Source organism: Schistocerca gregaria, chromosome 7 (genome assembly GCF_023897955.1).
Source record: "Schistocerca gregaria isolate iqSchGreg1 chromosome 7, iqSchGreg1.2, whole genome shotgun sequence".
In the NCBI taxonomy this organism is placed as follows: Eukaryota; Metazoa; Arthropoda; class Insecta; order Orthoptera; family Acrididae; genus Schistocerca; species Schistocerca gregaria.
The window spans coordinates 290,424,782-290,452,194 of NC_064926.1; the positions used below are offsets into that span (position 1 = coordinate 290,424,782).

At 43.2% G+C, this 27,413-nt stretch overlaps 1 protein-coding gene across 1 annotated transcript in view; it reads right to left on the reverse strand.

Annotated features, from left to right (window-relative positions):
* Positions 1 to 27,413, reverse strand: part of LOC126281673 (protein O-mannosyl-transferase TMTC1-like) — a 568,931-nt gene that overhangs the window by 141,845 nt on the left and 399,673 nt on the right. The window contains exon 7 of the mRNA XM_049980827.1: positions 18,574 to 18,763. Within this exon, the coding sequence (XP_049836784.1) occupies positions 18,574 to 18,763 (190 nt within the window). The remainder of the gene's footprint in view (positions 1 to 18,573; positions 18,764 to 27,413) is intronic.

Sequence of the window (27,413 nt, forward strand, 5' to 3'; positions counted from 1 at the left end):
TTATCCATATTGGACAAAAAAAGGTAGCTGAGAACTGGGGGAGTTTTATAAATAAACTGTGTAAACCATTGGAAAGTGGTAAGTAATTAACAGATAACTACTTTCTGTCGGAACTTTCACCTTAGAATGGAAAAAATTATGAAAAGCTTTCTGAACAGCATAACTAAAAAATTAATGAAAAAAAATGGTTCAAATGGCTCTGAGCACTATGGGACTCAACTGCTGTGGTCATTAGTCCCCTAGAACTGAGAACTACTTAAACCTAACTAACCTAAGGATATCACACACATCCATGCCCGAGGCAGGATTCGAACCTGCGACCGTAGCTGTCGCACGGTTCCGGACTGCGCGCCTAGAACAGCGAGACTACCGCGGCCGGCAAAAAAAAAAAAAAAAAAAAAAAAGGTCACTGTAATATGGGTAAAATTACTCTATAGATATGTATGGAATGTCTGTACAAGGAAACAGCCACCAAAAACCGGACCTCTGGTGTATGATCAAACTGGTTTTACTAAAAGTATTACTATCTGCGTAAAAGAAACATTTAACTCACATCTAAAAAGGAAGGGTGTGTCGTCATTAATTGATCCAGTATTATGGATCATTTTAAGTTGTGAGTGGTTTACACTATCCGATCAAAAGTATCCGAACACACCCGTGTGCTGGGGAAATCTCACAATAGATGAACGCGCCTGTATAAAAGGAGGCGGGAGTACTGTATTGCCGGTAAAGAAGCACGAACAGCAGATTGGGATTTTCTGGAGAGCTCAGTGATCCAGAATCTTGATTCATTATTAGATTTCACCTGAGTAACTCCAGCATTAAGGACGTTTAGGCCTTTCTCAGTCTACCCAAGACGACTGTTAGTCAGGTGCATGTGTACTAGAAATGCAAGGGAACAACCAAATTTAAACAAAGACCAGACAAACCACATGTACTGAAGGGCAAGGACGATCAAGCGTTGCGGAGGGTGAATTCCAAAGTGGTGCCAGCAGCCCAGCCAACACAGTTGCAGAGTAGGGAGCCAAAAACAAATTGGTGCAATGGTCAAGTAGCTCCTCATAAGTTGCATGTTTCTGTAATAAATGCTAAGCGACACTTTAGATGGTGTAAGGAGCGAAACCACCAAACACTGGATAGCTGCAAACGACTGTTTTCGAGCAACAAGTCACGGCATATCCAGATGCAGTTCTACGGAAGAGTTTGTTTGGTGAATGGCTGGAAAGCGTTACCTGCGATCGTGTATAGGACCAACAGTGAAGTACGGAGGTAGGTGGTGTTTCAGCGTGGAGGTGATTTTCGTGGTTATCCTGTGATCAACTTATAGCGCATGAGAAAACGCTAATACCGGAAGAATATGAACTCATTTTACAACATTGCCTTATGCATATAGCAGAAGAACTGTTCAGAATCTACGACCATATTAGCATCACAATTCTCTTTGCCGTAAAGCAGGATATGCGAGCGAATGGTTTGTTGACAATAGCACACTTGATAATGACTGCCATGTCTAAAGTCCCCAACTTTATCCAATGGAACAATTCTGGATGCGTTAGGTCTAATTCGTTCCAGACCCCCAGCGTCCAACATTACTATCTGCCTGATATCGAGTCTTGAGCAAGCCTAAGAATGGCGTGCTGTTCCTCCACAGACATTCAGACATATCACTGAAAATATCCCTAGCCGGTTTCGAACCGTCACAAAGGCAAATGATGGACACACACTCCATATTAATGTCCACTTCTAGGTGTCCAGATACTTTTCATCTGATAAAGTCCTACGAGCCGGTAATGGGAACTAAGTCCCGGGAAAAGCTTTTGAAAAACTTTTTAAACTAAATATTTGCAGATAGCCTTCGATAACCGAGTAATTAATTCAACCTATTTTAGTACTCTGAAAAATATAAACATACACCACTGTTGTAATTTCCACATCGCTTCCGCAGCGTAATCTGAAATTCTGTATCGATAGTGAAATGACACAGTGATAATCCGTACTAGGAAGTTACTCCTAGGTGGCATAGAGTATTATCAAATACTAAAACGAGGAACTCGATGAGAAAGTGCTGCTTAATGGAACAAGTCTAAGCCATATGCGTTTGAATGAGAAAAAGTAGGCTACCATCACAGCTGTATCTTGAGAATGTCTTTTTCTGTCACACGACTAGTTATGGTGGAACATTACCGCCATCCTCAGGCCCTGTTTAACAAGGAACAGTAGCCCAATGCCCATATTTGAAAACTAAATATCTTTCAAACAAAAATATATGAAACTATGGTCCTGTAATGTATTCATTGAAATAACGTTAAGGCAATATTCTACGAGGTATCAATATAACTACTTCGAATCCATATTTCGCATACTTCAAACCAGTGCTTAAAAGTAGTGATTAAAAACAGTCTTGGTTTCAATTTTAGTTTTTTAATTTTCGACGACGCGTTTCGCCTTATTTAGGCATCTTCCGTTTATCTTTTCTAGATGGACGCGAGAGGCACCAAGATCTGCATAACGCGTTCCCGTTCACAGGAGCGAGTAACAGAGTAAGACGGGGGCTCCTGTGAACGGGAACGCGTTATGCAGATCTTGGTGCCTCTCGTGTCCATCTAGAAAAGATAACCGGAAGATGCCTAAATAAGGTGAAACGCATCGTTAAAAATAAAAAAAAATTAAATTGCATCCAAGACTGTTTTTAACCAATACTATCAATAGAGCATGTATACCAATACCTCCGTTTTTTCAACCTGCTATAGTCCAGAAATGTATAAGCGTATAAAACATAAACACAAAATACACCTGAAACACAGTCATAAAACGGACGAATGTCGTCATATGTAAAAACAAAGGACATCTAAAAAAGGCATCTTCAATCGTTAAAAAAAAACACGAAGTACCACGGTTACAAATTTAATAATGAGCCCCAAATATCGAACATGAAAGATCCATCTAAAAATGTTCGTTAATGTTTAAAGACCTATGTCAAAGCCGTATACCTCATGTAAGCACCTAACGGCAAAAGTACAGCCAACCTGGTACAGGTCAACTATGGACCCAGTGGAACTGTAAATGAACCACACAATTTTGTGACAACCTATCTCCATGAACTGAAAAGCCTTTAATAATTTTGTACCCTTAAATAAAACATACATACCAGGCCTCAAATATTATGTTCACCACTGCACCCTTGTGTGATAACCACAAACGCCTAACCGCAAGAAACAAAACAAAAATACCCACTTTAAGCAATACATCCCTCCATATTAAAAACCCTTCTAGAAATAAAACCTAGGAAACCGAAAACACGTTTGGATATCTGCAACCTAACTGCTGCAACTTAATTGTCTCAGTGTTGGGCACGGGTGCCTAAGACAGTCTGGCACCCTCTGATCTCTAATCATGCAAGATGCAAAAAAATTTAAGCCAGATAAGGTGTAATAGCAGTAAAAAATGTGGTACAATCCCTTCTGAAACATCCATTACCTATTACCAAGACTGTAAACCATAATAACTGGTTTGGCATACCGATGTAACTTATATAGAGTCAAAGGGAAAGAAGAAATGCAAACTAGACTTTGACCTCCATGATACCAAATCGCGAAATATCATGCTGTTAGAAGTAGAGTCTGGGAAGACTAACCTATGATAAAAATCTATGGCCTCAGTAGACACAGACAACTTGACAGGAGTTCCAACGCCCTATTATAGTAGCATGTGCTGCATGCCATGAGAAGAACTACTAACCCTAAAAACCACTAAACGAACTCAGGAACTTATAATGTGTTACGGAACGAGTACCCTTAGTAATCATTATACAACGGCTGATAAAATATAAATCACAGCTGAAGTCTTTATCATAGTTACACCATGATGGTAAGACACGAACCAGCAAAATACCAAATGATTCACGATTGTGAGTATTTTATCGACCTGTTATGTGGTATGGATCACCATCATGGTGTAATTTTGATAATGAGTTCAGGTACTGACAAATGTGCTCCATTGCTACTTCATACAATATTATCTTAAGGGTACTTCAACTAATACAGCTGAGTACCATAGTTTAATGTGTTCGTTTTTTTAATAATTGTTTAGTTTTCAAATATTGGCATTGTGTTATTGTTTTTTCGTAATCAGGGTCTGAGGATGGCAGAAATGTGCCGCCAAAAAACGTCGTGTCATGGAATAAAGATATTCTCAAGATATATCTGTCGTGATACTATTTCTCATATATATCATCAGCTGAAGTCCGTCGTCCATGCAAAAATGTGGACGTCCATAAATCGATCATTTCCGTTTTGCTGGTGCTACTGAAAAGTTAGCATGTGGTGTCAATAAGCTGCTACTACTACTGGCCGTATCGGATATTACAAGTGTGAACTGACGTCCGAAAATCAATGATAGTGGCACTGAAATAATTTGTAATCAACAAACTCGTAAGAAAACAGTAGAAATTCTCAATGAACACATAGGAACAGTTGATTGGATTTTGAGTTTGGTACTATTGAAGCAAATGTAGAGTCGATTATATGTATTTCACTGGAATTAAAAAAAAATTAAGTTAGGCAATGCACGTAGTCATAAAGCAGATATGCTAGCGAAGTTATGTGATGGATTCTAAGAGATATATAAAAGAACGAAAGGAGATTAGATTACATTACGAAATGTGCAGGAAAACTATGGACGATTATGGATTAAAACAAAAATACTTTGGACGGAATGAGAACGAATGTATCGACCAAATCATATCAAACTGCTGACCAAGAAGCCCTATAGCATAATATTTTGAATAAATTGATACCTTCTTTCACTGTTGCACGTGTCTCTTGTAATATTTTTAACATGGCATGTCTTTGTTCTTACTTGTGAATCCGGGCATTAGTGCGACTAAGAATATTATCTCCCTGAGGCCCTTCGTTCTGTAACTAGCCTGTGTAGCGTGAATAGATGTCACCTCCTGCAGCTGACAAGGATATCTACTGACTGCTTCATACATCCTTTGTGTGAGTTTTTATGGATCAGCCAGTGATCCTCCTTAGTACATTCTTGACATGTCTAATACATAACGCACGTAACGACATCGCTAAGCAAGATAGTATGTACCTGCGCATCGAACACCCTCAATATCACTATAAATTCCTATGCAGAGATTGCTTTTTATTATACTACACATTAAGGAGCTCCATTCACTGATGGTGCATGTGATTGTCTGGATGTACGCCTCTATTCAAGATTCAGTTTAGAAAACGACGTAGTGGTCGTGATGGAGATGGCAGTTAGTGTTTATCTTGTTAGAAATGGTATAGTTTTACGCACAATCATATTTCATTACAGTGGGTATCCCATAGGCTTCGACTTTTGCAGAAATTGCTTTATGTTAATGATCTGCAGTTTCATTTAAATTTCGGGAAAGAATTTGGCCACGAGGAGGAAAACTTATCCTCATTTTCTGATGATACAAGTCATTTTGTTGTAGAATCGAGCAACGAAACGTCAACAGAGTAACGAATGAATAAAGTTCTTGTGGTGGGTACCGACAGGTAATTTAGGATTGGTTCAGGAGTCGATGGGCCTCGAAATTTTGAACAAATACAGCTCGTCCAATAATCTACTGTCTAAAATATCCCACCTACAAATAACAAATAATAAATAATAAACTGGCTAGCGTTTCTAAGTTCTCAGTTGTGTGTATTGATGAAAAATTAAACTCAAAAGACCTTATAGTAGATTTTCTGAAATGCGTTAAGAATCTTATGCCATAAGAAAGAGTGTCAACTTTGAAGATATGGAAGCGGAGAAGTTAAGACAATTTGCATATTATATCAACAACACACTTGAAACTTCCTGGCAGATTAAAACTGTGTCCCGGACCGAGACTCGAACTGGGGACCTTTGCCTTTCGTGGGCTAGTGCACTTGCCCGCGACAGGTAAATGTCCCGAGTTCAAGTCTCGGTCCGGCACACAGTTTTAATCTGCCAGGAAGTTTCATATCAGCGCACACTCCGGTGCACAGTGAAAATCTCATTCTGGAAACAACACACTTGTTAAAAAGGTACTAACACGTAAGTAGAGTCCAGAAACTGAAAATATCCTTTAGCACTCTGTTACCAATATGAGCTCTCATTCAACAACGTGTAGCACGGACTTCATGAACTGTTCGTCTCGGAAGGCCCAGCGCTACAGACCGACAGCTGGGTCATCCTTAGGCGGCAGACGTGTATGTTCTTTTTTGGTTGCTGTTTATTGGCATAACGTATACCCCCAACCCCTTTGTCATTGCTAGAGTTACACTGCACGAGTGTGTGAAGGCGCACAGGACTGTAGCGACTGGCTTACACACAACTCTTCACTGTAATGAGAACCTGAAACGAGCGATCTGTAGCAACCAGTGAGCTACTTTAAGGTGATGACAGCTACACAGGATGATTCTTACTAATTTAAAAAAGCCCTGAACCAACACAATTGACGCTGAGACAACTCATTTAATACGAGACACACAGGACAGCAAATATCGGAAAATACCACAAAAGTGGGTGACAAATGTTGAACATATGAGATTACCGGATGACGTACCTTGTCACTAGTACAGCGGTTGGACTTCTCGGTTCCATCCTCGCCGGTAGAGTGTAGTATTACAGGTTACTCCTTTGGGCTACTCAGTTTCCATTCTTCTAATATCCGATGTGATATGGTAGTTCTAGCATTACTGGAGCGTACAAGACTGCTATAAAACGGTCTACATTTAACCAGCTTGCAGCAATGCATCTCTGCTATGCTGCTACTGATTCCAATGCGCTTGCATCACGACGTATTTAGGAGAAAGTTTCCAATAGCGTCTTTTACCTTCTCACGTATTGTTTTCTTCTGTGAATGGAGAATGCGTGAAACAAGGACCTTGTAAGTAAGTGAACACTAGAGGCAAAAAATATACTGTAGGAAACTAACACAGGGCCGAAAATTGTGTCTTCAGAAATCAAGGTTAGTTATCAGACAAGATCTAACATATGTGAATGTAGGCTTTTGCGGTGTATACTGCTGATGAAACCTTGTCGGGCTTCCACCCGGGTAGCTGCGTCGAAAATCAGCGACGTTTCGATGAGTGTCATTGGCCAGAAGATGATGAGAATGACACTCATCTAAACGTCGCGGATTTTCGACGCAGCTGCCCTGGTGGAAGTCCGAGAAGATTTCATCAGCAAGATCTAGCATATGAGATGATTTATACGTCGGTACTATGTGCGAACACCACCGTATCACATCGGATAATGCTAGAACGAAAATAGAGTAGCCTATCGGGGCGATTTGTAGCACTGTGCCATACGAGTGAGGGTAAGATGGACAAGCCAAACCGCTGACGTGCGGCAAGATGCGTCATATGGTGACGTTAAAATATCAACATATGTCGTCCACTTTTAGGTACAGGGTGATCAAAAAGTCAGTATAAATTTGAAAACTGAATAAATCACTGAATAATGTAGATAGAGAGGTAAAAATTGACACATTTGCTTGGAATTACGTGTGGTTTTATTAGAAATGACAAAATACAAAAGTTCAAAAATGTACGACAAATGGCGCTTCATATGATCAGAATAGCAATAATTAGCATAACAAAATAAGACAAACCAACGATGATGTTCTTTACAGGAAATGCTCAACATGTCCATCATAATTGCTCATCAATATCTGCAGTCTAGGAATAATGTTGTGAACAGCACTGTAAAGCATGTTCTCAGCTATCGTGAGGCATTGACGTCGGATGTTGTCTTTCAGCATCCCTAGAGATGTCGGTCGATCACAATACACTTGCGACTTCAGGTAACCCCAAAGCCAATAATTGCACGGACTGAGCTCTTGGGACCTAGGAGGCCAAGCATGACGAAAGTGGCGGCTGAGCACACGATCATCACCAAACGACGCAAGCAAGAGATCTTTCACGCGTCTAGCAATATGGGGCAGTTCTAATAAAACCCCATGCCATTCCAAGCATGTGTGTCAATTTTTGCCTCTCTATCTAAATTATTCCGTGATTTATTAAGTTTTCAAATTTATACTGTCTTTTTGATCATCCGGTATTTCCCGACATTTGTGTCCCCACGTCTCTTATATGGAATTACATCTCCCAGCGTCAACTACGTCACTTAAAGGCCTTTTAAACGTGAATAGGAGTCATCCTGCGTGCTATTGTGAACGTATATGGTAAACTTCGGGGCAAAAAATTTTCTCGGCATGAAGGTTAAGCAAAAACTACTCAAGTCTGTGAAGGCCGCACTGGAGCGCTGGCATCTCCAACAACTATCGCCAACATGGCGAACTGACTGCCGGTTTCTCACTGCTTCGCTGATACATCCGCAGACTGCTGCAGAGTTAAGCGGACTGCCATTAGAGCTTTGCCGTCGCTGATCCACCGTGTTTTCGCGGTTCCGGCGGCGCGCCCGCCCTGCCGGCTACCTGCCGGGCTGGGCGCTATCGGAAACCGCTCGCGGCGGTGGGTGCGGCCGTCACAGGGCGAACCCTTTGAGGTGCCGCCACAGAGAGACCGCAGCCGCCACTGCTGCCTGGTTCACACCAGCTGTTCTGCACCACATTCGGCTCACCGCCGAGCGGACGCATCATCTCACCGCCACACGGCAGCTGTCATTTCGCCCTAATCGATTACATTTTTGATCAGTGAAATTAGATTTATAAGTTAATTTATTAGCTTCTGTCACTTTTATTTGCGAAGAGTTTTTGGCATATAGCGTTTCGGCAGCATGCTTCCGTCATCAGTTGGCTTAAAATTACGTGTACATTAATTTTTAATTAAAGATTCCGCCCAGGACGAGTATCGATGTGGGGGAAAGGTCAGAGCAGCATGCTCTTCGCGGAGAGCATCGCCGCAGTCGCAACTTGTCAAGTCCTGGACTGTTTACGCACAGTTGAGAGTCGACTACGAGCTACCTTTCACTTCGTGTATCCACCATTATCGACCACTGGTCTCTGAATCGCTGCCAGTTCGAGTGATCATGAACTAATATTTGTGTTCCGTCTACGCCGAGCGTCTAGCGCCGAATATCTCTTCCAAGAGTCGCCATGTGCATTTTCACTGGTGCTTCAGCAGATATTGGTTCAAATGGCTCTGAGCACTATGAGACTTCATTTCTGAGGTCATCAGTCGCCTAGAACGTAGAACTACTTAAACCTAAGCTAAGGACATCACACACATCCATGCCCGAGGCAGGATACGAACCTGCCACAGTAGCCGTCGCGCAGTTCGGGACTGTAGCGCCTAGAACCGCTCGGCCACTCCGGCCGGCAGCAGATATTGGCTGTTTAGTTTTTGCAATATGTAGCTGGGGTCAGCCCAAATAATAACTATCGTCACGTCTTTCATGCAACTCTCAGTGTCAACTTCCACTAAACTGGCGAAAGTCATGGTTTAGCGCTATGAACATACACAGACGGCGGTGGTACCGTGTGCACAAGACAAAGGCCAGTGCACTGGTGGAGCTCTTATTTGTTCTGAGGTGGTTCACGTGAAAAGCCTTCCGACGTGATTTTGGCCGTATGACGGGAATTAAATGACTTCGAACGAGGAATGGTGTTTGGAACCTTACCCACGGGACGCTCAATCTCGGTAATCATTAGGAAATGCTACTTTCCGAGATCCAGAGTGTCAAAAAATGACGAGAATACCTCATTTCAGACATTACCTGTACCACAGACATCGCAGTGGCCGACGGCCTTCAGTTAACGACCGAGAGCAGCGACGTTTGCAAATAGAGAAGCAACACTGTGTGAAATAACGGCAAAAATTAATGTGGGACTGACGAGCCTATCACTTAGCATAATGCGGTGAAATTAGGAGTTGATGAGAGCTGATGGTAGGGTTATAGTGTGGCTCAAGCCCATAGGAAGCCACAGAGACAATGTACACTGTGCACGCTATTGGTGGTTCCGTAATGGTGTTGGCTGTTTTTACGTGGAATGGACTGGGTCATCTGGTCGAACCGAACAGATAATTGATTGGATATGGTTATTTTCGGCTACTTGAAGACCGTTTTCAGCCTTTCAGGAAATTCATGTTCTCAAACAGCGACGGAATTTTTATGGATGACAATGTGCCATGTCATCGTGCCACTATTGTTAGCGACTGGTTTGAAAAACATTTTGGATAGATCGAGAGAATGATATGACCACCCAGATCTGCCGAAGTGAATCCCCTGAAATGTTTATAGGACATAATCGAGAGCTCAATTCTTGCACAAAATACTGCGCCGGCATCATTTTCGCAACTGTGGATGGCTATAATGGCAGCATGATTTAATGATCTGTAGGGCACTTCCAAATACTTGTTGAGTCCATGCCACGTCGAGCTGCTGTGCAACGCCGAGTAAAAGAACGTCCGTTACGATATTAGGAAAATGTGCTGTTAACTCAGCGTAAAACATCGGTTTGTTTTTGTCATTACAAACAAAATGAATTTTAAATCGTAATTTTGTATACCCATAGATTGCTTCCAGATTAGTCTAGTCAGCTATTCGTTTTATCGATATATGTTAATAGGGACAGTAAGAAGCTTAGATTAAACGGCAATCCAACAGCAAATAACAGCGCTGTATGCTTGGCGGTACCGGCGGGCCCAGAAAAGTGCTAAGTCGTTGCTGCAGTGCTGGTTATTCTTCGTGTTTTACTGTTGTGGTTAACACATATCGATAGAACGAATATCGCTCTAGAAAAGTCATGGAACGCTCTCTGGGATGGGCACGTAAAATTCCGCTTTAAAAGCGTTTTCTTTGCAATAGGGAACACTCCGAACACATTACGTCAACACTCGGCGTGGCATGAAAGACGTAACGGGCCCTATTTGTTTGGAATGACTGCAGCGTCCGACGATTCGTAGGAGATACACCCCATATAAATCCTACTCGGCGTTGTTAGAACACCTTTTATATCTTATGGTCACTTACAGTGAGACGGACCGTTGGTCGATGACGTAGTCGATGGCGTGATCGATGGCGAAGAATACACACACGATGCCTCTCCCAAGAGTCGTCAGGGGCATTTTCTCTGTTGTTTCGACACGTGTAGCTCGAGTCATTACAAGCAGGTACTGTTTGTTCTTCAACTGTTTCATGCGACGGGAAGCGGCGACTTATTTCTATTTACGAGTAAAATGATTATTCCTATAATAGAGCGATTCCAATTCAGATTAGTACGACATTCGTTTTGTCGTTGCCAGTTAACGGGGTGCGGCTGGTCCCGGCGGAGGTTCGAGTCGTCCATCGGACATGGGTGTGTGTTTTCGTCCTTACGATAATTTAGGCTACGTAGTGTGTAAGCTTAGGGACTGATGACCTTAGCAGTTAAGTCCCATAAGATTTCACACACATTTGAACATTTTGTTAACGGGGACATAAAAACACGAAGACTAGCAAGCACTCCAGCAGCTACAGCACCGCCCTGGCTCTTGCTCACTGCTAACGCCATGCCGGAGCGCTCATCAGTCGCTGGCGTTAAGCTCTCCATGGAAGACGTGACAAGCAGTACTTCTCTGGTCGAGTCCAGCAATATACCGCAAAAATACACAATAGAAATATCCGCTGAAATTTCAGAGAAACTGCGGCTGACGACTATTTCCCCTTGATATCACAAAATTAATAAAGTACCTATAATATAATCCCGGGTTCGATTTCCGGCGGGATCAGGGATTTTCTCTGCCTCGTGATGGCTGGGTGTTGTGTGATGTCCTTAGGTTAGTTAGGTTTACGTAGTTCAAAGTTCTAGGGGACTGATGACCATAGAAGTTAAGTCCCATAGTGCTCAGAGCCATTTGAACCACTTGAACCTATAATATTAATGAGACAAGCATTCCGCTCTGGAGATTCTTTTTGAAACGCTTTACATTATTAGTTTCTAGCCTACTACTAAGCAAGACCTTTTATTGTGCCACAATTCAAAAATTTATAATTTTTCATATAAGCTCACCTATGGTCCTATTTCCGTAAAGTGTATAGAACAACTGCGATAAACTGGCGTGGGTGGTCAGTGTCCTTAATGTGGGTGGCTATTACTGATTAAGCAAAATTATTTTTTAAGTGATAGGTGTTTGTAAGAAACTTCCTGGCAGATTAAAACTGTGTGCCGGACCGAGACTCAAACTCGGGACCTTTCCCTATCGCGGTCGACTTTGAGTCTCGGTCCGACACACAGTTTTAATCTGCCAGGAAGTTTCGTATCAGCGCACACTCCGCTGCGGAGTGAAAATCTCATTCTGGAAACATGCCCCAGGCTGCGGCTAAGCCATGTCTCCGCAATATCCTTTCTTTCAGGAGTGCTAGTTCTACAAGGTTCGCAGGAAAGCTTCTGCAAAGTTTAGAAGGTAGGACACGAGGTACTGGCGGAAGTAAAGTTGTGACGACGGGGCGTGAGTCGTGCTTGGGTAGCTCAGATGGTAGAGCACTTGCCCGCGAAAGGCAAAGGTCCCGAGTTCGAGTCTCGGTCCGGCACACAGTCTTAATCTGTCAGGAAGTTACATATCAGCGCACACTCGGTTACAGAGTGAAAAATCTCATTCAGAACTTAGAACTACTTAAACCTAACTAAACTAAGGTCATCACACACATCCATGACCGAGGCAGGATTCGAACCTGCGACCGTAGCGGTCGCGCGGTTCCAGACTGTAGCGCCTAGATCCGGTCGGCCACTCCGGCCGGCTATTTTATAGTGGAAGTCGCTCGCAGATTGCCTACATAGATAGCTTTGTAACAGCTTTCCATGTATAACACATTTTTTTTAATGCATAATGGTATACGATTATCTGTTTGTGTCTGCTGTGTTTGGTTGGTGAAAGCAGTGCTAATAAATGTTAGTAAACAGAAGTGATCCATTGCCCTTCTTCAGAAGCTATTATTTTAATAATCGGATTATTTGCGACCGCAGATGTATGTAGCACATTATTTACTTTTGAAAATCGCGGAAAATTCCATAATTACGACTTCTGAAGAAAGGCGCTAGGTGCCAGAAACCGGTAAAGAGATTAAATTTAATTTGTGCGACTGTTTGCTGATTATTTCAATAAAGTTGAAGATGGATAAAATACTAGAAACAAATGTGAATGGACACGAAATATTATTTCATAAACTTCATTTACAACTGTAGACGCCGACAAATACCATACAATAAGAATAAGTGTAAGTTAAACGAAAACAGATATTGTTAAAAAGATGTCTGGCTCACTTTTCTTGAGTGTATGACTCTTAAGGAGTTATCATTACAAAAATCTTATTTCCAACGCTGCATCTGGGAACTGAATGCTTTCTCTAGTGACTATGTGGACACATGCATGCTGATCATTTCCCATCTACAGAATTTTAGTGTGAGGGGTGGCAGGTGTTATTCTAAAGACTGACTAATTCATAGTGAATTTTATATGTTGATACATTTGACTAGTTATAATCTGATCTGCTGTTATGCCAGAGTGCCTGTTGTTCAGTAAGGAAGGTTCTGAAATATATTCAGTTTGTTGTGCCGACAGCTTTTAGCTATCGAAAATAAAACTGAACCATTGAAGAATGTATTCAACAACAACCTTCCTTTGCTCAGATTAAGATCATGTTTTCTTGTAGTTTACGACGTCACGCAGATTGTACTGAACGTCATGTAATTACACACACAAATACTATGTTCAAACAGCTTCCTCCAAAGAATGTGTGTCATTGCCTGCAAGTTGCAGAGGGGAATATTCGCGTGCAATGACCCCCTTATTAAGTGTGTCTGTTGAGAATAGGTGAGTGAAATATGTGTGTATACAGAATGTGGGTATAGAATGGTATCATTTATGTGTATTATTTTGATGAGACAAGGAGAAGGATGAAGTCGTTTGGAAGTACTTCAGTAACATCAAGATTATTGACGAGGTTAGAATACCCAACCGACTTGTTGTGCAGAGGTTTAGGTTTTAATTCCGGACGGAGGTGAATACCACCACCAGGACCCGAACTGCCTACCTCCGGGACGATCCCCACAGTACAGACGAATGTAAACGAACTCAGCAATGGTAAGTGTAGACCTTCATGGACTTGATGGTGATTTGTGACATTTTAATTAGAATATTTAGTAACAGCAGATAGTGCTACAACCAGATTTTCAACATCTGAAAGTTGGGGAACATCACTTTTAGAAAAGTGTCTGATTACCCCATTCGTCGTCTCTTACTTCTACTAGCTCATCATTTTGTATTTTATCCCCTTTGAGGGTAAGTTAATAAGTAAAGTCAATTTTTTCTCGTTAATAGGTCGACAATGTGACAGCCGGCCGGGGTGGCCCAGCGGTACTAGGCGCTACAGTCTGGAACCGCGCGCCCGCTACGGTCGCAGGTTCGAATCCTGTCTCGGGCATGTATGTGTGTTATGTCCATAGGTTAGTTAGGTTAAAATAGTTCTAAGTTATAGGGGACTGATGACCTCAGATGTTAAGTCCCATAGTGCTCAGAGCCATTTGAACCGACAACGTGACAAAACTGCAACGTGCCCTAAACTCGCTGTTGTTCTTGAGTATTAGTTTCATTGGTTCATTGTTCTATGCGTAGTTAGTTTAAGGTGTTTCTTGAGCACCATATTTTCCATATAGCCTATCGACTCTGTGTACCAAGAGAGAAATTAGTGGAATGATTAGTTCTATGGTAATCTCTGAAAGGACTGAAGCTGCCGAGATTATTTACTGAATATAGCTGCAGAGAGACTGGAAATTTCGAGCAGCTAATTATCTTTAGAAGTGGACAATCGTCAGCAGAAGATACTTGGCGGGTATCCCCCCCCCCCCCCCCCCACGTCCCACCCGCCGCCACGCACTTCGAAACGGACATGAATGACGAGGCATGTATGCGAATGATCCACGACGATAGTCGGGCCACAACTGGTGACATTGCCATGACATGCATATTCGCCACGGTTCAGCGTTTGCACCTGTTCATCAGTCTCTTAGCTACTCCAAAGTTGAGCACCACTTCTACTAGCAAACACAGACAATGAGTTACCTATGGAAATTCCCAAATCAAATTTAATGTTTCCTGTTAGTAACAGTCGATAAAATACAATGTAAGTGGCATGAGATATGGAGGAAATGTCAATTTGGCCGGCCGCGATGGTCTAGCGGTTCTAGGCGCGCAGTCCTTAACCGCGCGACTGCTACGGTCGCAGGTTCGAATCCTGCCTGGGACATGGATGTTTGTGATGTTCTTAGGTTAGTTAGGTTTAAGTAGTTCTAAGTTCTAGGGGACTGATGACCACAGATGTTAAGTCCCATAGTGCTCAGAGCCATTTGAACCATTTTTTTGAAATGTCAATTTTCGCCAACGGCGCCTAAGGAAAAACTTCTGTAGGAGAGTTCATGATGACAGTGCTTTTTCATAAGAGAAGTATACTGATGATTCATTACACTCCTAAAATGTTGATAGTGACAGTGTGAGGTACTTCGAAATATGAAGCCAAAAATCAAAAGAAAGACGAGAGTTGAGCTAATAAATGTGTGATTTCGCTTGACAGGTGGAAGCGTATACAATTTACCTCTGTCAGCTGCCACTTTCGCCGGTTCAAAAACCCAGCCATCCAGGACCAAGGAAACACACGTAACCCATGCTGCGAGCACCCGAAACGCAGACGTTGGAACCATTTCTCAAACACACATAGGGCAGCCTGTCAGATGCTCATGCCTCACTTAAGAATTGACACCTTGAAAACACACGTAACCCATGCTGCGAGCACCCGAAACGCAGACGTTGGAACCATTTCTCAAACACACATATGGTAGCCTGTCAGATGCTCATGCCTCACTTAAGAATTGACACCCTGGAAACATCGTGGCAGACTAGGAGAAATCCGGCGGTAGTGACCGAGCGGCTCTAGTCGCTACAGTCTGGAATCGCCCAACTGCTACGGTCGCAGGTTCGAATCCTGCCTCGGGCATGGATGTGTGTGATGTCATTAGGTTAGATAGGTTTAAGTAGATCTAAGTTCTAGGAGACTGGTGACCTCAGAAGTTAAATCCCATAGTGTTCATAGCCATTTGATTTTGACTAGGAGAAGCCTGTTAAAAACTATGGATCCCTCCAATCACTGCGACGGAGAGTCAAGAATGCATCCGCAGTGACGTGTGAATTCTTGGTGCTCGAGGCAGCCGCTTTTACCTGTCTTAGAAGGGAAGAACGTGTTGATGATTCGAACACCTCACAGACTCGGGAAAGGAGCATACACAAAGCGCCAAGAATTCACAGAGGGAGGTTTGTGAAGCTATAGAACTGCGATAGATCTCAGAATGCTTAAAATGACGTATTCTGGACAATAAGGACTTCATTATAAATCACGAACGCCAACAGATTCTTAGGCGAAACACAAAACACGATATTGTTCAGGCCCCTCACAGAGAGAGCCATTACAAAGGAATGTTACGTGGCTGCTAGGAAACTTCCACCCGGCACTGGCAGGCGTGGTCATGAAACAGTGGTCAGTCAGTGGGCGGCATTGACAATTTATTCCGGCAATGCAAAACGTCGAGAGGAGAAAATCTTCGACAAATCGTTGGGCTGAGAGATGGACGAGAAAGGAGAGAGAGCGGGTCGTTGAGACAGCACTGAAGTGTGAGGACATGGAAGCTTTTCGACCAAGCGTCCACATTCTGACACCAGGATAGCGTTGCTTCGGTTACGGGATCACACGGCAACTTGTCAACGTGGATACCGCTGGGGGCCACGTTGCACAGGCGTCTAATTGCGCCACACAGCTACGAGGCGACACGCCTTCCAGAGACAGCACCTGCCACCGTCATCACCACACACACACACACACACAAATGGTTCAAATGGCTCTAAGCACTGTGGGACTTAACATCTGAGGTCATCAGTCCCCTAGACTTAGAACTGCTTAAACCTAACCAACCTAAGAACATCACACACATCCATGCCCGAGGTAGGATTTGAAACTGCAACCGTAGCAGCAGATCGGTTCCGGACTGAAGCGCCTAGAACCGCTCGGCCACAGGGGCCGGCCATCACCACACAGATGATTATGAAAAATTAAAATGAAAGCAGGCAATTCCAGAGATTTTACTGATCTCATACGGATATGATTTTATGCTCAAAGACTGATACAGTGAGTGAGAATTTGTACCAATGCCAGGAATGGTAACCGGGTCTCCTGCTTACAAGGCAGGTGGGTTAGCTACTAAGCCACCTTGGTACAGCTGCTCACTCAACTGTACGGATTACCCTGGCACGGTTCCCCTCCTCGATCCACATTCCCACTGCCCTCCAGTCTATCTTATATTGGCTCTTAAACACGATCTGAACTGACGAGGCTCTCCATGTTCCTGTAATAGCAGCTCAGCATCGAACAAAATGGGGGACCCAGTCCGAAACCCATTTGCAAATGAAATAACACAATTTCAGAGACTTTGCTGGTCTCATACAGTTATGATATTATGTACATAGACTGAAGCAGCGAGTGAAAATTGGTACCAAGACCAGGAATCGGACCCGAGTCTCCTGCTTTTTAGGCAGATGCGTTAGTCCCACCAAGGTGCCTTGACACAGTGGGTCCCTCAGCTGCATGGGTTACCCTGACACGTCTCCGTCCTCGATTAAAATTCTCCATGCCGTCCCGTTGTATTCTCCACATGACTAGAATTGGCAGGAATCTCCATGTTCTGGAGTAGCGCCCCAGCATTGAACGTAAAATATGAAAAATTGTAAGATGATTCGTTTCTCCCTGATTTCCCTTAATAACTGAGTCTTGTCCATGCCCAGTGAAGTCGGTTCTGAGATTTCAATTCTTTTGTTCTGCTTTGCGTATAAAAGTTACTGAAATAAATGGAGTCATTTCATGTTTTATTCGTCGAAATCGTGTGCTCTATTTTCTAATTCCTCCCTTATGTCATAGCTTTTAATTTTTGATTTAACTTCGTTACTGATGTCACTTAACTATGGACACGTTGTGCAATATGAAAGTTTAGTGAAGGTAGGGTAGGTGGTTAGTGTTTAACGTCCCGTCGACAACAAGGTCATTAGAGACGGAGCGCAAGCTCGGGTTAGGGAAGGATCGGGAAGGAAATCGACCGTGCCCTTTCAAAGGAACCATCCCGGTTTAGTGAAGGATTCACTACATTTTGGCCCTCAACGTCGGCCGATTTTATGAGTCATCATGTCAGATAGAAGGATTCTCAGTTCACAACAGTAATCAAAATTTTGAATTCTGTCTGTTGGGGTACCTATCGTTCTGTACTGACATAAGACAAAGCGGTTTCCACCTTTAATGCCTGATGCAAGTGACTCTAAGCTTGTTTTGTTGGATGAAGAGGTTGTGTAACGATGAAGGAGTGTATCTGCGTGACTCTTCCACCTCGGTCTCATGAAGCCTCCCGACATGGAGCAAGTGCATCAAGGCTGAGGGACATAAGGTAGAGAATTGATGTTACTTAAGACGTTTTTCCAGTACAAAATTAAATTTTAAGAAATTTGATATCAGAAATGCACCTGTTTTGTGCCGTAAAGCAGTGAAGTGATGCACCTAATGCTGGCACTGCGGCACGCTGAAGGTTGTTGTGCTCACCTCGAGGTCGCTGAGCCCGCGGTAGACGACGGCGAGGCTGCAGACGAAGAAGACGGCGGTGGCCAGGTTGCGCGAGTCGGACAGCTGGGTGACGAGCGGCACGGAGCCCATCTGCCAGTCGTGGCTCAGCGTGGCCGGGCACAGCAGCAGCCAGCAGTTGAACGCCGCCAGGTAGCAGAAGGTCAGGAACCTGCGCACCGCCACGCTTACTGCCCGCCCACTCCTACAAGGAGCTAATGCTGCATCAAAATCAGTTTACAGAAAAATTTGTACAACTGAATGGGTTAGGATTTTGCTCTGATCTGCGAAAATAGCCACCGGTGTGACCAGGGTCGCTTCTACCGTTAGGCAAAATTATGTGGCCGCCTAGGGCGTCAATGTTATAGGGGCGGCAAAGGGTGGAAAAAATAATTTCAAATCAGATAGCTAAAAAGTTGAAGAAATGAGGAGAAAAACTGAAAAAGAGGAAAAATTAAAACACCGAACTCTTTTCAAAATCCTTCGTAACAATCGCTTAGTAAGTCTTTACTTACTTTGACGAAGGTAAATACAGTGCCTTACCTACTCAGAACTAAAGCAGCCGCTACTGAGAACGAAACTTGAACAGGTGCGACCTTGATTCATCTCTGTCGAGAGCTACAGCGGGCTACGTGTGCTGCTTTGCGATCGTATTGAGACTTGATACAATGCCTCCTTCAGTCCCTCTGTTTGTTTACGTCTCTGCAGACCATTTGTGAAGCGCCAGTTGTATTGAATCTTCAGCGGATTCATCTCATTTCAATGATTTTGGGAAATTTCAAAAATTAAGGACAAAAAATAAGAAACTAAGGACATTTCTTGTCCTCGATCATTTTTAAAGGAAATGAGGTCAAAGCATGAAAACTGAGTTTAGCAAGAAAATGAGCACGTCAGATCACCTTAATTTCACAATCAAAATTATTATCGTAGGTCTGTATTGTTGTGACGTTCGATATTGTATTGGTGGAGGGGCGGGACGTCGGGGAGACCGGTGTTGTAAAAAAGAGGTCGCTTGGTTTTTGAATTCTCACCTAGGGTTGCATAACACCTTGCAACCCCTGCTGTTTAATACGGAAGAGACTGAAATGCGGGACCATAGCACTAACTAATAAGGATGAACAAACGCTGTAAGGGACAACACTCTTTCGTTAGGTCCCACCGTCTATAATTGGTAATCAATGCTACTGGCCGACTGGAGCTTCTAAAGACAAGTACTACCTTAAACATTTTTTTAAAGATCGACATTAGACATTTCTGTGTTGTCGTCAGTCAGTTATTTTGCACCCAACCTCTGACGGGCTAGTGGTGTTCTAGATGCGGCCGAGGCATTCGCTTAGAGTCTAACCTTCATCACCACAGACTACAGATCTATGCCGGAAATAGTTTATACTTATTACACTCTGAAGGGGACCAAACGTAACCTTCAAAAAGGGCGCTTATGCCATTCCTTCAGAAATGTCACTTGTACCACTTGTACCCTCAGTCCAACAACTGTTTATGCTGATAGAACGTACATAACTACTAACCTTGGGGTTTCCGTTTTCTTCGAAGGTATTCTCTATTAGCCAACTCTGCTAAGCTGTCACTACCACAGTACACGTAGCAACTTCAGTTTTCGACATTTACCTTACTGCGTAGCCTATAGGAGCTGATCCGCAACAACGCCTACAGGTGATGTACAGACCTTCCGGTCACAACAACTTAACCGGATAATAAAACATTATGTGAGAATACACCTAATCTCCCCAACAGTACCTACAACAAGCGGAATCTAAGACGAATATTCCGTCTCTTGTAGTCTCGCTTTCATCGTAATCGATTCTAGTTATGCGGGTGAGCCATGTCAGCTCTTAACGAAAGTCGCAACAAGGGCCAGTGACCTCTCTTCGATGTGCGAAGCTCGGGTGGCAGATCAGTGGTGGTATCCTCCGTGACGAACAAAGTTCACAGGAACTATCCACTTCTACTTCACTGCAGGATAAACTACTACTAACAGCGACAAACACGCCACAACCGGTTTCGAAAGTCCGTTCTTCTGTGCGGGAATGTAATTCCGATTAGTCATTTTCCTTCTTTCTGGCCGAGAGTTGTGGCTTATGGACAATCTGACTTGACTGCATCTTCTGCCTAACAGTATCTTTCTCCAAGAAGTACTGCCGGAAATAGTGGAAAATACCCTGACAGCAGTCAGGTAGCGATATTGACGCGAACGCACCACAGTGTGCCGTTGATGTCACAGAACATTTGGACAAGGTTTTTCCCTAATATTGAGGTTTTTTTGGTCGGGGGCGGAAGGACTGGCCAGTATCGTTGCCGCCATATTTCCCAGTCTAACTCCTATGCATTTCTTTTTGTTTGGCGAGATGGAAAGTTTGGTGTACAAGACAGTAGAAGACATTCCAGAGGAGCTGGTTGCCCGTTTTGCTGAAGTTGCAACAATTGTTCACTAAACATCTGTTCGTTTTGAGCCTATTAGGCTATGACTGGTACGCAAATGTCGTTTGTAGCAACATCTATGGAACAATATTTATCGCATGGCTACTTGAACACTGTCTGTGAACATCACTAGCGACGAAGCGGGAAACGTAATGAAATGGAACACCTACAGCCATCCTTTCGATGTTTTTTATTATATGGTCGCCGTATCATAAATAACGTTATAAGGACGGCTGTATGTGATCCATTTTACTACATAAGTGAACAGCCGAAGCCCTCAAACCTCTAGTCAGAAGAATGGACATGCACATGTGGTGCTTACGTGATACTGTTATCACATAAAACAGTGTTTCTTTTATCTTCTGTACCTACTTGCAAGGGATTTCTAGGTTTCGGCAGTTTTTATCAATCGATGTAATCATAAAAAACATTGGTTTCAATCGGGGTATTTCACCTATTTTTAATATGTTCCTGAGAAATATATGCAGGGAAAGATGTACAGGGTGAAAAGTATTTAATCTGACAAACTCTGGGAGGTTGTAGGGGACATCAAAACAAATATTTTTCCCTAATGTCATTTTTTCCTATGAGGATTATTTAAACCGGTGGAGGCTGTATTACGCTCTTCAGTTGTTAGAGGCCGTAGTACGATTTGTCAGTTGTTAGAGGACGTATTACGCTCTTCAGTTGAAGGCAGCTGCTGTCCACCAGTGTAGTAGTGCATTGTCTGTTTATTAATGGAACGATACACCTGGAAAGAGTACACTGATGTGGTTGGTGCGTACTACATAGCGTACCACAACAGACGAGCTGCACAGCGGGTTTATCAACAACAATATCCTAATCGCCGTATCCCGCATCATACGACCTTTGAGGCTGTGTACCAACGTCTGCGTGGGAGCAGGTCATTTAGCAGATTACCTGGAAAGGGATATCGTCACACAGTAAGAACCCTGAAATTTGAGGAAGCTGTCTTGCAGCATGTGGAGCAGGATCCTTCAATCAGCACTCGTGCAATTGCACGTCACATGGGGACGAATAAGAAGAATGTAAGAACAGTTCTTCGAGAGCAGTTGTTACGGCCATTTCACTTACAGCGTGTCCACAACCTGGAACCAGTTGATTATCCACCCAGAGCACAGTTTTCGCAGCGGTACCTGGAACAGTGTGAAATTCATCCTACATTTCCCTCCTCCGTGTCGTTTACCGATGAAGCAAAGTTCTGGCATGCTGGAGTCTTCAACATGCACAATTCGCATGTTTGGAGTGAGGATGACCCACATGCCACAGTTACTGGCGGTCATAAAGTTCAGCTCTTCGTTAATGTGTGGGTCGGTGTTGTTGGAGACTGCTTAATTGGACCGTATCTGCTACCTAGTTGTTGTCTCTTGGTCATAAAAAAATGGAAAGGTGTTTATTGGTTTAGTTAATTTGCCGCTAGAGAAATCTTCGTCTACCGGTTTAAATACTCCTCACAGGAAAAACGACATTAGGGAAAAATATTTGTTTTGATGTCCCCTACAACTTCCCAGAGTTTGTCGGTTTAAACACTTTTCACCCTGTGCACTATATACGAGTGCATTTCATGATGTATTAATTTTAATTGTAAATGTATGTAACTATTTTTGCTGTTCTGTGATTTATACATTGTGGTTGTACTTTCATATCGATTATGATTTATTTATGACGTGTTTTCATGAGGCATTGCAACCGAAACCGGGAAAAATCAGTCATCGTTCCTATCAGAAATGAGATGTGATCAAAAGCTGGTGGACTGAAGTAAGCGAAATGTAAATCACTGTACTTGGAGGAAAAGTTCGATCATTTAAGAATTACTTTCAGTAGAACTGGCTAAAAACCAAAAAGAGACGTAGGTCACTACACCCGAAAAGTACTGGTGCATCTAGTGGAGAAGAACCAACCAAAAGGGAGTTATGTGAATCGTATTAAAAGGAAAGTTTTGCTCTATTTCGAAAGAAGGTCACAGATCGTATCGGTGAGATACGGTGTTCACACAGTGTTTAAATCAACAAGAAAGGTGCGTGGATGTGTGAACACTTGAAAGGACCAACGATGCCCGCTTGCACAGCAGGAGTACATAAAATCCTTGGTACATACTGTAAAACGCACGTAGGAAATAAAAAAAGGAACTTAAACGCCACGTTTAAGTAACATAAGAGTAACTGTCGTCTGGGAAATACCGCAAATCAGGAGTAACAGATCAATCACTGGGACAGGGGAATCACCAGTACGTTTCTCCAATATTACAGTTTTATCCAAATCGACTCATAGCTATGCTAGGTTTGTAAGGAGAGGTCACAAAAATTCCAAAACTCAGAAACAACGTTAACAGAATGGAAGAAGAAATGATATTAGACTTTTGTGAGCGTTAGTGCTAAATACAGCATATATCAGCTCTATCCTACAGCAAGCTCCATAAGATATGTCCGAGCGACTCTGCAAATTCAGGGAACAGACTGATGACGCCACGGGCAGAGTGTTGCGTGGTAGAGCAGTTACTTAGCTTGCATAAGTTTTAAAGTTATATCAGAGTATATATAGGCTCTGACGATGTTCTTTGCTTTTGGAGACAAACGTTAGGCACAGAAATATGATTGTACGAGAGCCTAATGCCCATAAAACAATGATATCCAATTTCCGTACATCCATCTGATTTGTACAGGGACAGCAACTGTTGTATTTATGTGAAATAATGATAACACCTCCAGCTGTACGTACTAGATTTTACATATCTGTGACTGGTTTCGGTGATGTAGTCCATGTTCAGGCTCCTAGATACAGCAAACAATTCATTTATCATGCTATATAAAAGACAACATCATAAGATCTACACATACTTTGTTAAATGATGAAATGTTAACTATGTTACACTGAACAAATTTTCATTATCTATGTGTGTGTGTGTGTGTGTGTGTGTGTGTGTGTGTGTGTGTGTGTGTGTGTGTGTGTGTGTGTTGAAACACCCCCAATTAATTCCTTTATTGGGTTTTGTGTAATTTATCGTAGCCCCCAAACAGTTAATTATTATGATTATATGACCACGTGCTTAATGGGTGAAGAATATCGGTTTTCCTTCTGTGGTTTTGCGAGTATTTCAAACGAGTGCGTCTGTTTTGCGACTGAATAGTGGAATGATTGAAAGTTTGCCTATTATTAAGGACCACAAAACTAGCGATGTACAAACTGATATATATTTCCTACTAACACACAAAATCTGAGGCAGTTGGTACCTTCGCCTTACACGTCTAATTACAGTTATATCTCTTATTGGTTGCTGATTTTCGGGTATTTCGTCACACGCAATGATGATGGTTAACATCCACAACAGTCCTCACTGCAGTCCAAGGTTATTGCTGGCCGACGCGGTTGACGCGAAACACGCAATTCGGCACCTGTCACTTTCTGTTTCATATCACTCGCGAATCGGTATTAGTGAGTGTCAACACCACGACGATCAGGGGGACGTGCTCACTCGTCATACTCTGGTGAATTTCACCCTTTACAACTCACTCGACCACCATTCTTGCCTGTCTCTCCCGCACTACTTCTCACTCGACCCTCTCCAGTACTACCCCTCACTCGACACTCGACTCACTGCCTACTGCAGATTTCGACATTCGATTCCTGTCTGCTATCGACCTGGGCGTCGGATACTAGCATCTATGTTCGTGGGTTCACGGATCCATTACAGTGTGTGTGTGTGTGTATATATGTGTGTGTGTGTGTGTGTGTGTGTGTGTGTGTGTGTGTGTGCGTGTGTGTGATTATTATAGTATTAAAACTTTAAAGAGATCGTTAATAGCTATCGGAAGCCGAAATAGCTTACCCTCTTTTTTTTGGGTTGTTGGACATGGTCTAAAACCTATTTAGGGCCGGCAGCGGTGGCCAAGCGGTTCTAGACGCTTCATTCCGGAACCGAGCGATGCTACGGTTGCCTCGGGCATAGATGTGTGCGATGTCATTAGGTTAGTTAGGTTTAAGTAGTTATATGCTCTAGGGGACTGATGACCTCTGATGTTAAGTCCCATAGTGCTCAGAGCCATTTTTGAACCTATTTAGGCTACGGAGGAGAATTGTATTCCTTGGCCCCTGCCGCAAAAAGCCGTCAAATTCTGTGGTGAACAATGTGTCATTGGTATGGAATGGGATATAAAGATATAAAAGTTGTTTGAGAATGAATCATCTGGTAGAAGACATTTCCATTTATGGTCAAGATATAATCTGCGAATATTCAGATGGTGTACTGTGGTTGTACATACGATTTGGTTTCTAGTTGTGAAACTAGAAGGTATGTAATGAGAACATATGGGATAGTTAAGTAGGCATTCATGGAGTAATCCTGTTACACTTTCGCATTAGATGTGCCTTCAAATCGTAATACATTATATAGTGCATTATTCTATTTCAATTTTTACCAGTTTACAACTGTTCACTTATATGGCTAAATCTTTTACCATGCAAATGACACACAACATAATTTGACAGTTTTATATGTGTCACACAGGAGGAACACTGTCCTGCTCCTAAGACTATTAAGGAGTGCTGTATAGGATATCTGGCTTCGCAATAACTGTTACAAATTTGATACAGTGGAGGCACTATCTCTAGGTGATGTCTTTACAGTTTTAGTACTTAACTGGTGACACACACAGTAGAAGTGTGTTATGGATACAAATACAGATATTTTTATTAGTGAGAGAATACAATGTACTCAATAATATTACATCAGAAGTTTCTTAATTTGTAGACTAATCATTATAGGTATTACAAGTATGTTTTTAGTTTGGTTAGTATCACCAAGTACATGTGGCTGGAGCAAGCCATTATATCTTACTTTCTCCAGGGCAGCAAGTCATGCGTTGTAATGTGGATGCCAAACTGTTAGTATTTACTGCAGGCGTGGTCCAATCTGCGGTTCAGTTAGGACCACGTGGAAAACACCAGGTAGTAATTTTGTGATATGTTTGTATGAAGAATATTTGAGGCAAAGGAAGAAAAGAAGCGGCACACTGATGTGTGGATGTCTTAATGAATCACATATAAAAAAATCTACTTATACCTGTAAAACCCTTTATAATGAAAACTGCTTTAGTCTATTGGATTAAAATTTCATCATTTAAAATGTAAAAACAGGTACCATAATCATGCTTTTTGTACAGTAATTAATGCAATGTTTGCAGTATCTATGGACTGAAGATGGTGGATTGTGGAGAGTATCACCGAAAATGATCACAAATAAATAAAAACTCATGCATACTTCTGAAGGAAATGGAAATTTGTGGTAAGGTGTCATGGGACCCAACTGCTGAGGTCATCGGTCCCTAAGCCTGCACATTACTTAACCTAACTTGAACTAACTTATGCTATGGACAATGCACATACCCATGCCAGAATGACTCCGAAGTGGGGAGCGGCACGGAGCGTGATAAGGAGCTCGTGACCGCCCGGCTACCCCGCGCGGCTACTACAGAAGGTATTATAATTACTCCATACAAGATTCCCCAAGGACGATGACTGCGAGAATTCAGTCGCGGACAGTTGCAAACCAACAATCTCGTCAACTTACGCAGTACGTCGGGAAAACTCGAATGTTGAATTGAGGCCTCAGGTCCACTTGTAACGGAGGAGTATAGGCGCGACCGTGGTGGAAGTCCAATTTATCGCGTGTCCGCAGCTCGTTCTCGGTCAGAGATTCTGCTGACACCTTCTACGGGGTAGCAAGTGGGGTAGGATCGGCGCAGTAGACGAGGCGGGAGGATGGTTGGGGTGAGTGAGCGGTGAGGGTAGGAGGAGGCGGCAGGGAGGGGAGTGGAAGTGTGGAACGGGGGTGTCTGCTAAGCCAAGAGCAGGAGGGCGCGGCGGACGGCTTAGCGGCGGGAGGCCCGCGCTGGGATCGGGGGTGGAGGAATCGTTATTTAATTCCAGCGGCGGCTCGCAGCCCGCGCAGCGCTTCGAGAGATATCTGCCCCATAATACAGTTGTCAGAGGCAGGCGGAGCGGCACAATAGCGCGCTGCGAGCAGCCGCGCCGCACCGCACCGCACCGCGCAGCGCAGCGCAGAGCCGCTGCCAGGGACTCCGCTGGAGGGCCGGCTCTGTCAGCGGGCGGCCGTCCGTTCCGCTCTCACTGCCCCGCTCTCCACGCTCTCGCTGCGAGGCCACCGACGTCGGCTCGTAACTGTACGTGACGTCACTATGACAAGTAACTCGGGCAATTCTCTCACCACATCCAGAGGACGGGCAAATTAGTAGGTATAAACTGCTCCAGAAGCATGAGAGTTTCTGGCAGAAACGGACCTCAGTACTGTTGTTATCGCAGTGAAGGTGAAGCCTTTAATTACTCTCTAACATAACAACAAGCACAAG